This window comes from Siniperca chuatsi, linkage group LG7 (genome assembly GCF_020085105.1).
Source record: "Siniperca chuatsi isolate FFG_IHB_CAS linkage group LG7, ASM2008510v1, whole genome shotgun sequence".
NCBI lineage: Eukaryota > Metazoa > Chordata > Actinopteri > Centrarchiformes > Sinipercidae > Siniperca > Siniperca chuatsi.
Genome location: NC_058048.1, coordinates 8,529,769 through 8,544,590, shown reverse-complemented (window position 1 = coordinate 8,544,590; position 14,822 = coordinate 8,529,769). Strand labels below are relative to the sequence as shown.

At 39.8% G+C, this 14,822-nt stretch overlaps 1 protein-coding gene across 4 annotated transcripts in view; it reads left to right on the top strand.

The window, feature by feature from the left end:
- The window catches only part of LOC122878537 (limbic system associated membrane protein), a 455,066-nt gene that overhangs the window by 210,039 nt on the left and 230,205 nt on the right, over positions 1 to 14,822 (top strand). The window contains exon 1 of one of the 4 annotated variants that reach the window (XM_044201389.1): positions 145 to 163. The exons of 2 other annotated variants lie outside the window; for them this stretch is intronic. In XM_044201389.1, the coding sequence (XP_044057324.1) occupies positions 160 to 163 (4 nt within the window). In that variant the 5' untranslated portion in view covers positions 145 to 159. Of the gene's footprint in view, positions 1 to 144; positions 164 to 4,154; positions 4,180 to 14,822 lie in introns of those variants that run through there. One more of the 4 variants, XM_044201388.1, reaches the window with a different exon arrangement.

Genomic DNA, 14,822 nt, shown 5'->3' with positions numbered 1-14,822 from the left:
TTGGTTGTGTGACAAGTAATCTGTTTGTCCCTAAACAGTAGAAGACCTTTTGATCATTTTTTAGAAAGATAAAGTGTTAAGAAACATTTTAGCTTTTTGCAGTAGAGAATAACAGGTCCAATATAAGAATGGGAGAAGAGAGAGCCTGCATCACATTTTATGGGTAAGAATCACACCCACTCCTCTTTTTTTTTTCCTAAACTGATGTACATGAATAAGCTGTAGGTGCTGAATCCTGTTGGTTTCAAATAGGGCCACATGTTACATTCTATTCATGAGAATGTTTGGAGAAAAAAAAGGCACATCTGCGACAACAAAGTCATTCTAAGTAGCATTTCTTTTCTGCAAGACAGTACAGTTAATTCCCCTTCAGCTGCACCCTGCAAACATCCACGAGAGATGAGCTGTGGAAATGTCCCCATTTGAGCTGTATTCAGAAATCTCTTTGTTCCTCTCCATTGGGTTCCAGCCTAATCCAGCATTACTATGAATAGAAAATCTGATGGTGATGTAAAGTACCATTGTGTGCGTGTGCATGTGTTTGTGTGTGTGTGTGTTAATGTGCTATATGTCCACCTGGTGTTTTGATCATTTCTTCCTTATTATGAACTCAGAAGATCAAAACAATAGCTGTCCTACATAAGCTAGGTTAAAAACAGCAACAAGAACATTTGTTATGGAAAATTAAAAAGAAGACAAATGGCCCACATTAAGACAATTTGTTTGTTTTGTGTTGTGCAGTTTGGCGAGTTACATTAAAGGCTACAAACAAAATTTAGCTCTAATTTGTCAATGTTGATATCGATTAATCGTCTCAAGTCTTTGCTGGCTCCACCTTCTCAAATGGGAGAATTTGCTGCTTTCTCTGTTTTATATCATTTTTAATTTAATACCTCTGGGTTTTGGGGGTGCCCCCGTGGCTACGAGGTTGAGGTGTTTACCACCCTGGTTCAAGTCCGACTGTGGAGCTTTGTTGCATCTTTCTCTAAAGTGTTTCCTGTAATTTGTTCACTATGGCTAAAGGCATAAAAGTGCGGGGAAAAAAATATTTGGGTTTTCCACTTATAGACAAACCAAGAAACGTCAAGACTTCACCTTGGCCTCTGGGAACTTCTAATGGGCAATTTAACGGTTGTTTTTCATAGACTAAATGATTTATCAATTAATCCAAAAAAGCCCTAGACTCATTTGTGTTATACTCTGGTGTCAAATATACATCCATGGAAAGAGCAACAGGCAACAACACACACCACAAAGCTAACAAGTGAGTTCCTGGATGGGTGTGACCTCCACACAAACAAACAATATGTTTATGTTATCAGTTTGCATATGTTTCCCATGTTTAATACATAGAGAGGATACAATTAAACTGTAAGGATCTCCATGGGGAATTGAGGTGATTCACATAATGTGTATGCTAATCAAGATATAGGTGTCTGTTTCCCTCTTGTCTTCATTATCTGTGTGCTGTTGCCATTACGGATTCATTATGTGCTACCCTGGTTTGGCTTGGCTTGCGAGGATCGTAAGGTTCACTAATCTAATGACACAGGGGTACACGCTGCTGACTGCTGTGTCAATACAGGTCATGTACTTACATAGATCAAGATAAGGAGGTTCTGACTGTGCGCATGGGTGTGGATGTGTGTCCCGGTATCTATGTGTGTGTGTCTTTTTGTGTAAATGTGTGCATCTTTTATTGATGTGCCCTGATCTTTGTGCAGAGAAGGAGGTGTAGAGGCTACTGTTAAATCATTATGCTCCTGCAATTACTTTGTAAGACCATTAGACTGCTACCACTTTTAATTGGAGAGTTTACAGATTAGGGTGATTCAAGATTTTTTTTTTTTTTTTCATGCAAGCTTGGGCAGTAAAGTAATACAAAAAAGATTGCTTTTGTTTTGGCTTTTCCACACCAGCAGTAAAATAATAGTTAATTGGTAATTTTGTTTTCATTTAGTTCCTTCCTGAAATAAAGAGCATGATCTGCATAATGGTTTTGCACCAGAAGAGGGACATCCATAAAGCTGAAACATAGTGCCCCTCAATCAGAATTAAAGTAGTGCAGCATCAAGCAGCTCCGTCCACAGTGCGTCTACGTCCACATTCAATAACAGCACTTGGCGACACAACAAAAACCACTCTTGCCAGATGATAAGGCCAAAGCCAGTGTCTTTGAAAGGTCAAGATTAGACCTGAACAGAGATTAGAGGTTGCCAAGGTTAATGTGAAGAGCCAATATCTACATATTCTAGGCAAGAGGATAATTGAGCTTTCATGGACTGACGATAAAGCAACTTTTAATCTCTCCCAACTCTTTTTTTAATGCGATCCGGAAATCCCTGTCCATTCTCAAGAGAAGTTGAGCCCTCCATGCTGCCGAAATGAAAGGGAAATAAATTTGGGGATCACCTTCAACCCTGACCAACACCTCACAGCCCCCGCTCTCTCAGGGTTAGGATTGTAACAGCATCATCTACAAGGGCAAGAGGAGGAGATGTGGCCAGCAAAGTATGCATGAGTGGCTATTTAAAATTTTACGATGCAATCTGGGAATCCTTGCACAGGACTTGCAACAGCCACTTGGCACAAATCGACCCATATTAATTGAGAATAAATTCATCCACTCAGACATTCACAGTGAACTCCGAGATTAAAGATTAATGATAAACTAATGCTTCTATCAGATAAATCAAATGACAGGAGATTAACTTTGGATGCTTCCTGGTTTTGGTTTTGATGGCATAATTACTTTTTTTCCCCCTAGTGTAGAGCATCAAAGAGACAGCATCCACTTTTTGCCACTTCAAAAAAAGAAATTTAATAATAAGCACAGAGCTCATGCCCAGATTGAGGTCACACTGTGTTTTAATTAATTCTCAGCACTTGCTTTGATAAGAAGACTTTTCATATATATAAAAAAAGTGTAGTCATTATCTAGGCAAAAAAGAAAAAAAACATAGACTTTGTATACATATTGTACATATTGTTTCTCAGAAAGTTAATACAAGAATGTTACTTAATACATCATGTTGCCACAGCCCTTGCTACACCAAATTACAAAATATGTAAATTAAAAAGTTATAGTGTACAGTTATAAGTACTGCAATTATTAATAAATGGAACAATCTAGCGATGCAATAAGCTACTGCAAGTCAAAACTACCGGCAGAACAGAGGTACTTCACTGCCCCCTTGAGGGAAAGACTCTATTAGTACATTTTGCACATTTTTGTAGTTTTGCCCTGCACCAGGAAGTACAGAAGCAAGCTGTTGTTTTTCTCCTGTTTCTTTCAGTCGTTAAATAACATATTGTTATAAGAGTGGTGTGGCTCCTTTAAGGAATAACGCAGTGCGTAGTGTGTGCATAGCAGGTGTGTGGTTGAGCGTCAGAGAGTGAGTGACAGGTGCTACTGATCGGAGCTGAGTCAAGTTAGCAGTAAAGCCCTCAATGTAGCAGTGAATGTACAGTTTATGCTACAGTTTGTCAATAAATAAATGCTACAGCTCCTCAAGACCCATGCCAAGTTCCGGTATCTTGCTTGCCAACTGCTAAGTAAAGTGAAGGGGGTTAACCTGAGATCTTCCCCCAGAAAATTGTTAATTTCAGAGACTTGTTTCCTCCATTCTACTGAATTTATGGAGTAATTTTGTTAGAATGTGGAGTTGGGAGGACAGAGGGGAAGGGGGCATTGAAAATCTCTCGTGGGTCCACTGGTGTATGCTGGTGTTGCATCAGCTGGGCGGAGATCATTCATGCTGCAACATTATCAGTATACATTTGTTTTTCACTGTGTGAGAAAATGGATGTGTGGTGTGAGAGTGTGTGAAAAGTGTCAATTGCGTGATACTCATGGTCAATGCGTGAGAACTGGCAGGTTAGGACGCATGTCAATAGGGTTTTCAATGTTACTTTAGCATCAAGCTAATCACTAGCTAATACTAATCGCCTCCTCAAGTTAAATGCTAAGCTCTTATTGACATTTTGTTATGCACAGACATTTTTTTAAACATTTTTTTTTTTTTACTTGGTTTGTATTTGTAAAAAGAGTCAGAGACATTTTGTAATGCACTCTATTTTGTGTTGCAGTTTCACAGCTTTTTTTTTCAGTAAACATCCAAAACTGACAGACCTGCTTCCTGGGTGTTTATTGGAGGAACCTGTTAGCTATGTGTCAAGGTAGACGCCACACACAACACTAGGAATATGTACATTGTGTATTTATCATATCCCTCAGGAAAGCTACAGATAAATAAAATGTGAATAGGAGTCATTAGAAACAATTTAAGTGTAAGCCTCTGAATCAGGGCTACCTGGGAAGTTTTCAGAGGGAGTCTTTATTACTGCTGAATATTACATGTAACACAATGCAACCTTAATGGAATCCAATGACATGCACTGCGCTAGCTAAACGGATTACTCTCCCCACGTCTCGCCCACCAGCACTCACTGCTGGATTCCCTCACAACAAGCCGCTGACTCAAGCTCGCTCCAGTTTTGAACTTCCCACAGAGACCTCAATAACTGCAATTTCTTATGTGGTTGTAAAGAAACAGGGGGCAGTTTTTTCTTCTTCTTTTTTTTCTGTCTCTCCTTTCCTCTCATTTTTCTTAGCTCCTCTCTTGTAGTGTCCTTACTCTGTTGTCACACTCATTCCGATCGGCTACCCTCCCGTCACTTCCCACCTTCCACCTCTTTTTTTCTCTCCCCCTCTGTATCAGGTACTCGTTCTGAGTCTTTCTGTCTGGCTCTGTGATTAGTCAGATTGAGAGCAGGTCTGCAGCTCTCTGATAGCACTCCCCCTCTCCCTCCCCCATGTTCCCGCCTAGAACAAAATAACTTTGGTGTTAAGAGCTGGAACTGTGAGTGGTTGGCTGTGTACATGTGGGTGTGCAGATGTATGCGTCCATGCCTGTGTTTGTGTGTAGCAGACTACTACTACTGTGTGTGCACGTTCCTATTTTTCTGCACTAAATAGGACCACCGGATATAGATGGAGCTTGCCTTTCATATTCTGTATATAGTTGAGATCTCTGTCTACGCTGCCATTTTAGCTGTGTGGAAACTAAAACGACACCCGTCAAAGAGAAACAATGTCTCATTTTTCCCAACCCACAAATTAATTTTTACCTCTGTGAGATAGTTTACAGGGAACAAAAAGTCAGATATGACCTTTTGAGTACTATTTTTATCAATGGGATATATGATATGAGAATAAAAATACTTAAAATAAAGTTCTATTGGCTGTTCCTCACTTCTTCAAGGGACTTATTTAAGGGTTAGGATTTGATGCTACAGTTTAGATAATTTTAGCATTTTTAGTTTTAGGGAAAAATGGCAACTGTAGGTATGTACTGTAGTGGTGATAGCTTAAGTTAAAGGAATAGTAAAACATTTTGGGAAACAAGCTTCTTTACTTTCTTGCCGAGAGTTAGATGAGAAGATCAATGCCACTCTTATTTATTTTCGTTAAATATGAAGCCAGGACAGGAAGACAATTAGCTTAGCATAGGATAAAGACTGAAAACAGGACAAAGACACAACAAAAACAACAACTTTTTGTTTTTACACTTTTTTTCTTTTCTTTTTTTTATGGATTAACCAAACAAGATATAACATGTTAATTAGTGGCCATTAGAGGTATTGATAGGTGGATTTTGTTACCTTTGGACACAGCCCGACTAGCCTGTTCCCAATCTTCATGCTAATCTAAGCTAACTGTCTCCTAGCTCCAGCTTCATATGTAACGGGCAGACATGAGAGCCGAAACTATTCCTTTAATAGTTATGGAATGACGGCAATCACTAAAGGTTCTCCTAATGCTACTGTGTTTGTGTGTGTATATATCTGTGTAAGTGTGAGCTCAGCAGCTCAGCTGAAGGTTCTGCTCACATGAGCAACTTTCTGCTTTGCCAGGCGCTGCCTTCCTGATGGAAAGAGGTAAAATAAAAGATTTACACCCACTGACATTAAAATGATACAGCTTCCTAGCAGCACTATCAGCATTAGCAACCGGCATTATCTCTCCCTCCCTTGTTTCTTTGACTTTCTGTCTGTCTTTATCTTCGGGGACCTGTGAAGCATAAATATGGGAATGGGTCTTAACTGCAGAGACTGATGTGACAAGCAGGAGAGCAGGCACTGTGACCTGCCAACCTTTAAGCTGCCTGAGACAATGTTCATTGAAATGAATTAGAAAGAGTCTGATTGGTATTTTGAGGGAAATAACATGCAGCTCAGCATGGGCAGCTGTCTGCCCAAATCGTACATTCAAGCGATCACAAAAGTCGAGTCACAAAAGGTGCTTTGTCCCAGTGGCAGAGCTATAATAAACTGTACCTGGCTCTAATATGTCAAGTGAATTTCAAGCCAGACTGGCTAGAAACCTCTGAGATCTCAGAACAATAACCATGAATATCTTTTTGCAGACTTATGTGGGATAGAGATTTGATAGACTTTATTTGTTAAATGTTAGAAGACAGAAGGCTGTTTTGGTCCTTGAAGATGTGTTTCTAAAGAAGAAGAAACAATAGGTGGGAGGGCCTGCAGCACATATTGCGCTTCTTTATTCCTCTTCTTATGCATGCAAAAGAAAAAAAAGTGAGAAGGGAAAATGGAAGAAGCTATGTGGAGACCTTTATAGCTGATGGGAGATGGAGCCATTTAAGTCATCTGGTTAGTGTAGACACAAAGCTTTCCCTGGAGGAATATCTTAATCACAGCCTATGCCTTAAAACCATATTTCATCAAAGCCATTCAGTGGTAAAGATGTAGAAATGCCAGGTTATGCAAAACATAGTGAGAGAAAAAAGGAGTAGCTCAAGTGTTTGCATGCATGAGGGGAGGAGGGGTCTGGAGTTCAAGTTTTCCTCTTCCTTTCTTTTCCCTCCCTCTGCACTTTCTCTTTGGTTCCTGGAGGATAGTGCTCCGTGCTCTTGTTCCTTTGTGCTCTCTTGCTTTTCTTTCCAGACTCGTTCTCTTTCATCTTCTCCTGGACCCTTTTCCCTCCTCCCTCTTCCTACACCTTCCTTGCAAGTCAGAGCGAACACACACACACTCGCACTTAGGATGCAAATATCCATCCAACATTATGTCTTTGTTTGAGGAAGCATAGCTGGCCAGCATACCAAAGTGTGGAAGCCACCTGTGAGGCCTGAACACAGCAGCAGGGAGGAAGTGATTGGTACTGAGCCCTCCTCAAGTAAAGATGGACTTTCCTCACAAATGCTGGAGCCTGTGTACGGCTGAGTGACCTTGCTGAGGCCTCCACCTACCCTCCATTTTGTTTGTGATAGAGTTTTCATCAGAGACATTTTCACAACGTGTTGCTCACACACAGTGTTTTAGAAAAGCTTCACTCATACGTCACACATGTCATCTTCACCTACATTTAATATGGCATGCCAATCTACAGGAGCAGATTGACACACTCATTCTCCATTATGATAATGACTAAATAGCACTATATATTGTGTCAAATAGCCAGCAAGCTGCTAAGAATATCTTTAACTTACATTATTTTGTTTATTCACTGATTGATCGTTAAATCAAATCTATCAGATGTCAAAATCCGTAAAAAATCACCATCAAAGTTTCCCAGAGCTCAATGCGATTATTCAAAATTTCTTGTTTTGTCCGAGCAACAGTCCAAAACCCAAAGATATTAAATTTTCAAAAGAATAAAATGGAGAAATGCAGCACATCCTTATATTTGTGAAGCTGGATCCAGCAAATATTTGCCGTTTTCTAACCCACGAAAAATAGATTATGAAAATAGTTGTTAATTGAAAGTTCATTTTCTTTCAGTCAACGTATCAACGTTTCATTTCAGCACTACTTCAGATCAGTGTGTATATATATGAATGTATCAGTGGAACGTCTACTGTATAAACATGCAGTATGGGCCTCCAGATAGTGGCTGTAGCAGTTGCAAATGAAGTGTGTTTCTCAGCAGTGTTTTCTGATGGCGAACACAGCACAGTGTTCACACATCCCTGCTAGTTAGCAGCTTCCCACCAGTAACCTTCCAATCATAATCCACCTTGTTGCAACCATTTGTTAGCTTGTGGTTTTAATCACAGCTTTCAAGTCAGCTGGTCACTTTTTGCCACGTATTAAAGGTGATCCCTTGTTAGACCTTGATCACAGCAGTGATGAAATGACTGAAGCTGCTTAACACAGCAGCTATATAGTTTGTCTTTGTCTCACACCACAAACACGGTGTTAAAAGAGGCCTCTCAAGTCTGTTGTTGGCAGACAGCTCGCCAGATGGGCTTATAATGCTGATAATGTGTGTGTTTATGTGTGGAAGAGAGAGAGAGAGAGTGAGACAGAGATAGTCTCTCTCACCCCCTTGTCACTGTGTCTGCCTATCTCTGTCTCAGAAATTCTCACACTCTCACACTGACACATACACTCTGCAGTGTAATGCAATCAGCAGGGCAGCAAACACAAGCAGAGAACATCTGCGGAGCAACAGAAAGCCAAATCCTCTCTGCTGGGAGACAGTGACCATGGACACACGGGCATATGGATGGGCCAGAGTATTCCAACGAGGCCAAATAATGATTGATGCTAGCGTCACTTGCTACACAACAATCTGTGCATACCCAATTCACCAGAGAGGCTCTGTTGCAGCCAAATGAGCAAATAAACCATAATTTCATTGTCATTGACGATCAAATTACCCTGCTAGTCTAATTTGGACCAGGTTGCACATAGTTAGTGAGTTTCTATTTGGTTGTATCTGCCAATGGGAAGGAAAGAAACAATAATAAGAATGATGATATGCCTTGTGCGTCATTGAAACTTTTGAGCTGTGAAATGCAATGCATCCTTTTTTGGCAGAGTGCTGAGTTAGAGGATGACGAAAAGTTCTGTAACAGCAGCAGCCATCTTAAACTTAAAAGACCCAAAATAAATCCTATCTAGAATTGAATTCAGCTCAAAGAACCTTACAATAATGTTGTTGGGTATAATCCCACATTGTTACTCTAAAAAAGCCCTTCAGTCGTCTTTGGTTTAGCTGCAATAAGCATTTATTGTAGAAAACCATATCATAAGGTACAACTGAGTTGCTACAAATAAGATGAAAAACAAATCACTATTGGTTTAGATATTTGATTATTATTATTTGATCTATGTTGATAGTTGGGGGCCTCATGGTGATCATTAACTGTGCATAGTTTACTAATAATTAATATAATTTTCAAAGCCATTTGTATCAAAATATAGCTTCTAATTCTAAAAGTTTTTTAGGTGTTAGACAATTCTTGCAACATTACAGTTCTTTCAAAATATTTAAATGCTGTTTTGTTGTGATTCCTACAGTGCTTGGATACTTCTATTTCAAAACAGCATATCCTTACTTGTACAAACTGGGCCCTATTTTTGTGCTCTGCCAACCAAGCAGTGGCCTTGCAGCAGTAAACTGACCGTAAAGTGTTGTTGGATGCAAGCAGATGTTTTCTCACCTGCATCTGTTCTGTAATTGTCTGTGACATATCTGGTGCTAAATGGTTCAAGGGCACAACTAATGGGGATGCAAACCGGTGACCCACTGCGGTTTTAATATCAACACTCAAGTCTGTACAACTTCCAGTGCATCGTAGTGCAGACACTGATTTCACAATGCAATAAATGCACACAAAATAGACCTCTCCAAAAACACTTTAACCTCTTTTATTCTAGTTAAGTTTGCCTGATTCATCTCAAAATGAATTCCTTTTGAAGATTCAGCTTTATTCTCATTATTGAAAGACTTGATCTTATGTTTAGATGCACATAAAATGTTATTTTAATGTGATTAGACAATAACGCTGTTAAGATGGTGGAGTGTGTAATAGGTTTTTAGAGTCATTCTAACTGTACCAGTTATCCATTGCTGCCTATGGGCTGTAAGGTTGATTAAATCTCTGCAGCATTTTTAAAGTGTTGCGAAATTTCTCAAGAGTTATCTAATGTGGCTACCTGGTTTAAATGTTTTGCAACCATCAGCATGCTCTTTAACTCGCTTTTTAGCCAAACAAACAGCTTCACTGGATGTTTTGCACAGGGTCCAAATTCCTACAGTGGCAGAGCCGCTGTCATCATCAGGAATACAGGAGATAGACAGAAGTGGAGACAGACAGTTCTGTGTAAACATTGGACATCATTGTTGAAACAGCACAATTCTTAAGTTTGACTGGAAAGTCGAGATCATGATCAGCAATCATACAATTTGTTGCCGTGGTGGCAACATGATTTACAGAAGCCAAAGCTTTTGTCTGTGGCTGGGAGGGATTTAATTCACAACTGACGAGCACTGTTGTCAGTGGAACGTTGAAACCACAAGTACTGAGTGGGTACTGTCAGGAAAGTTGAAGCTGCGATCAGCACTCATACAAATGGCTGCATCACAGAGACAGCACCATTGTCTTTGTGCTTACTTAACTGTACTTACTCTTTCATGAAAATTTGTGTGTGCACTGAGGCGCACATTGTCTCTGGCGCATGGCCCATATCGTTCCATGTTTTACTGTACATCCAACATGTACACTGTTTAAAGAGATAATACTGAAAATACAGAGAAAAAAAAAACTTTTACAAAACAAGCTTGTATGCCTACTTTGTGCCAGATGTGTGCACATTTGGATACAAATAGAAGCCTGACTGACCAGTGAGATGATTGGTTACTCCCAGATTGCGCCAGAATGGCTGTCTACATAAGGAGCCAAGCAGACCTGCTGATGCCCCAACTTAAGCCATTAATCCATTATGCAACTGTCACTAGTGTGCCAAAGGCTTTGGTCACAACCAGGTAAGCCAGCACTGGGAACTTGTAACACCACCTGTGCACTCACCTTGATTCCCAAAATAGGACACTATGTGCCTTAGGGGAACAAGCCCAACTTAAAAAATTATCCACACTTGTAAAAAATAACAGGATAAACATCTTTCTTGATAACAACAGACTCTTCTCTCCACCACTGCCTCTCTGTAGTAGTTTGCTAATGAAAGACATTTATGTTATTTCTCAGTGTCTATTTTGCTCTCCAGCTGCAGTACAGAGACAGATGTCTTTATTTTCGCTATATGTATGTGGAACAACTGTGTCCATTGACCTTGCATCTGCCTTCACACTGTGGCTTTATGAAGAAAAACAATCAGGCTGTGCTTTACATGCACTCTCTGCATACTACTGCTTTATGTGACTGCATCTGTACACTTTACACTGCAGTCTCTGGGGATGTTTTGGGTGGCTCATTTACTCACATCCATAAGTATCCACACACCTCCATTGTCAGTTATATTTCCACTGGTGACAGCACTGCTTAAGGGGAAATGATTGCCTTTGTATCTGTACAATTTTATTGTAATGTGTCCGTGTTAGTGTGTGACCTCTCTACCATGAAACACAAAGATTTCTTTGTCAACTGCAGAATGAGGATTTCCCGAAAGACATGCTTGAAGTTGACGTGTTTTAGCAGCTTGTGCGCCTCCATATCTCCTCCACCATACACATGCAACCACACTGTCAGTTCTGCATGGTCCCATTTACTGCAGTTGATTTGACAGTGTGTACATGTGTATGACTGTGTAATATAATTAGACTTGCAGACTCCTGAGTGGGCGTGTAATGAACCTCTCCTGCGAGAGCTGCGACGTGAGATTCAATAAGAACTGCTACCTTGTTATTGTTGTCCTGTAAATATTGATATAAATAGTATAAAGTGTGTCAATGCGATAGTTAGCACTTTCTGTGTTGTAATTTATAGTACCTGATGTGATAAGAAATAGTAGGTGAATGTGATAAATGTGTGTTAAAAGTCTCTGTGGCCATTAATAACAATTTTCTTCTGATAATTTAGCCCTGTTTTTCTTTCACATCGTGTTGCGGAAACTGCAACCAACTCTGTATCATTCCATCCATCATCCCCATATCCATTTCACTCTCTCTTCAGTTTCTAGGCTCTCAGCTCTCTCCATGAATCCACCACCACCATGACAAGTTGTTTCTCACAATTTATCTGCAACTCAGCCTGCACTATGGCCAACTAAACCACACTGTAGATCTTGGCTTGATAGATGGCCTTAAAAAACACACACACACACACACACTCACTTAGAGAAGATGGGAAAGAAAGTTTAGAGTCAACAACTGAAGAATCATATTTAAAAATCCTTCAGAAACAAAGACTTTGAGTATCTTTAAACTGGTGAATACTGAGATTTGAATGTGTCATATTAGATATCAGGTGACAGCATACCATCCACCAATATTTTATATTTGGGCTGTCAAACATGTGAAAGTAGTCACTTCTTTTAGAATTTAGAAATAACTCAACAGCTTTTGCATGGATTGCCAGGACATTTTGTGCAGACATGCATGAATCCCAGAGGATGAAACCTACTGACTTTGGTGATCCCCTGACTTCATAAAGCGCTGCCATGAGTTAAATATTTTGCAACAGAGGAGTGGGGGGCAAACAACTGTATGAGGTATGGCTATGCAGTGTGTGATGACGTGGGGGCGCGCTATTGGCGACGCTCTGGTAGTCAGAGCTGAACCAGCCTTGAACCAGCTACTGCCCCTGTCTCTGCTAGAAGCACATTTATGCGTTAAGTAAAGATTGTTGTCTGCGTGGCTGTAATAAGCAACGTTGTTGTCATGTATGATTTGATCTAGAGGGAGCATGTACAGGTTGAATAATAGCAGCCCAAGAATGGAACCCTGGGGGACTCATGTGTGCACCCTGGGGTGCATGTGTGTGTGCGAGCAGCCCAGGAAGTAATTGTTATATACTATATATATATAATGTCCAAAAGGCCATTTACATTTTAAGAGTTGTTCAGTTGAATCAAAACAGCTTCCTCAAGGGAAAGATTAGAGGTCTAGAGGTAAGTCTGTAATGATTTAATATTGAAGGATCCAGATTGCCCTTCTTTAGAAGGAACTTAACAACTGCCATTTTCAGTGATTTGGGAAATGCCTGACAGGACTGAGCCATTGATAAATTTCAGCACATCCATTTCCAAGCAACTGAAACTTTTTTGAAAAAGTTTGTTAGCAGGGTGTCAAAACATCAGATTGATGAATTAAGATGCTTCATTACATCTTCCAGAGTATTAATATAGATAACATTGAATGTTGACAATCTAGCCAAATTGTTTTAGTGTGGTTGCAGCAGTGGTCTGGTTCGATTGTTTGACATGGAGGAATGTATGGCCACTGACCATTTTTGATTTTTTCACTAAAAAAAGATGCAGACTCATTACACTTACAGTTGAAACTATCAAAGAGAGGCGGTGTAGTCCCTCATTCGTCCAGGAGTGTTCTATCGTAGAAAAGGTTTCAGTCGTAGTCATCTGGACACTGTTTTCAGAATCAAGACGTTTCGGCTCCCATCCGGAAGTCATTCTCAATTGTGAAAAAATTGGACGGGAACAGTTCCCGTACAATCTTTTCAAAAATTGGAAACGTCTTGGAAACGTCTTGATTCTGAAAACAGTGTCCAGATGACTATGACTGAAACCTTTTCTACGATATCAAAGAGAGATTCAACAGAGCCTGATATTAAGCTTATTGACATAGACATAGCTTCCATGAAAAGACAACTAGTAAGCTCATTTATACCTTTTTTTTTGACAGAAACTGCTCTGGTTAGAATAAATGGTCAGAAAGGCCTACGCCCCTGACAACACCCTTGCTAATAACCAAATCCAGTGTGTGTCCTTGATTGTGTGTTGGCCCTTTCACATGCTGCAACAGATCAAAAGTTTCAAATAGACCACATAATTCCCTGGCAGTTTTGTCTTTGATTATCAATGTGAATGTTAAACTTGCTAGTTACTGTATAACAAATGTGTCAAAATCTGTTGTGATTACAGAAAGCAGGTCAGTGAAGTTGTCAACAAAAATTGTAGAGGACCTTGGAGGTCTGTAAATTGTTAACGGCAGGATTGTTGGTGTGCTTTTCAGCACAATGCAAAGATATCCAAAGAAGGCAAAATCACCACATGATAACTGCTTACATTGAAATGCATCTTTAAATATACAGTAGCATCAACAACACCACCACCACCTGGTGTTGACCAAAAACCTGCAGAACTAATGGCATTCCCATCAGCCGTCAGCTGTACTTTTTGTTTAGTGCTAATTAGCAAATGTTAGCATGCTAACAAGCTTAACTAAGAGAGTGAATATGGTAAAAATTGTACCTGCATGTTAGCATTCTGACATTAGCATTTATCTCAAGTAGAGCTGCAGCACAGAGCCGCTAGCATGGCTGTAGAGTTTTATTGAACACTGAATGTATTCTCCCTGCTTAGCTCTTAGTTAAGATGCATGAAATCAGAACCAAAGAACCCGTTTCAGTAGTTTCCCAATATTAAATTGCTTTCACATTATCTTTTAAAATCACACAGTCACATCAATATTTAGCATTTTTTAAAGTAAAACTCATGGTATTGGTGATTTACTGTAGAAATACGCAAAGTCTGTGTCAAAATGATACTGAAGTCACTGCAGAAATCCCAGAGGATCAGCTCTGATTTTAATACTTTGTCATATTATTCCCAAGCAGTAAATAAAGTGACTCACGGCAGATTTATAACTACCATGGTAATGCGCTTACAGTTTTATCTTCCTTTGATGTCAGCCATTAGCAATCATTCCACCACAGCTTTATGTGTTTGACAAAACAGCCAAGGCCAAGCATTTTCTAATTAGCCCTTATTATCTTGAAGTTTATTGCAGTCACTCTCTACATGACTTCACCGCAGTCCTCCTTCAAACAATACCTTTGCATTAGCATTTTGCACTGTCTGCTTAACAAGGTTCA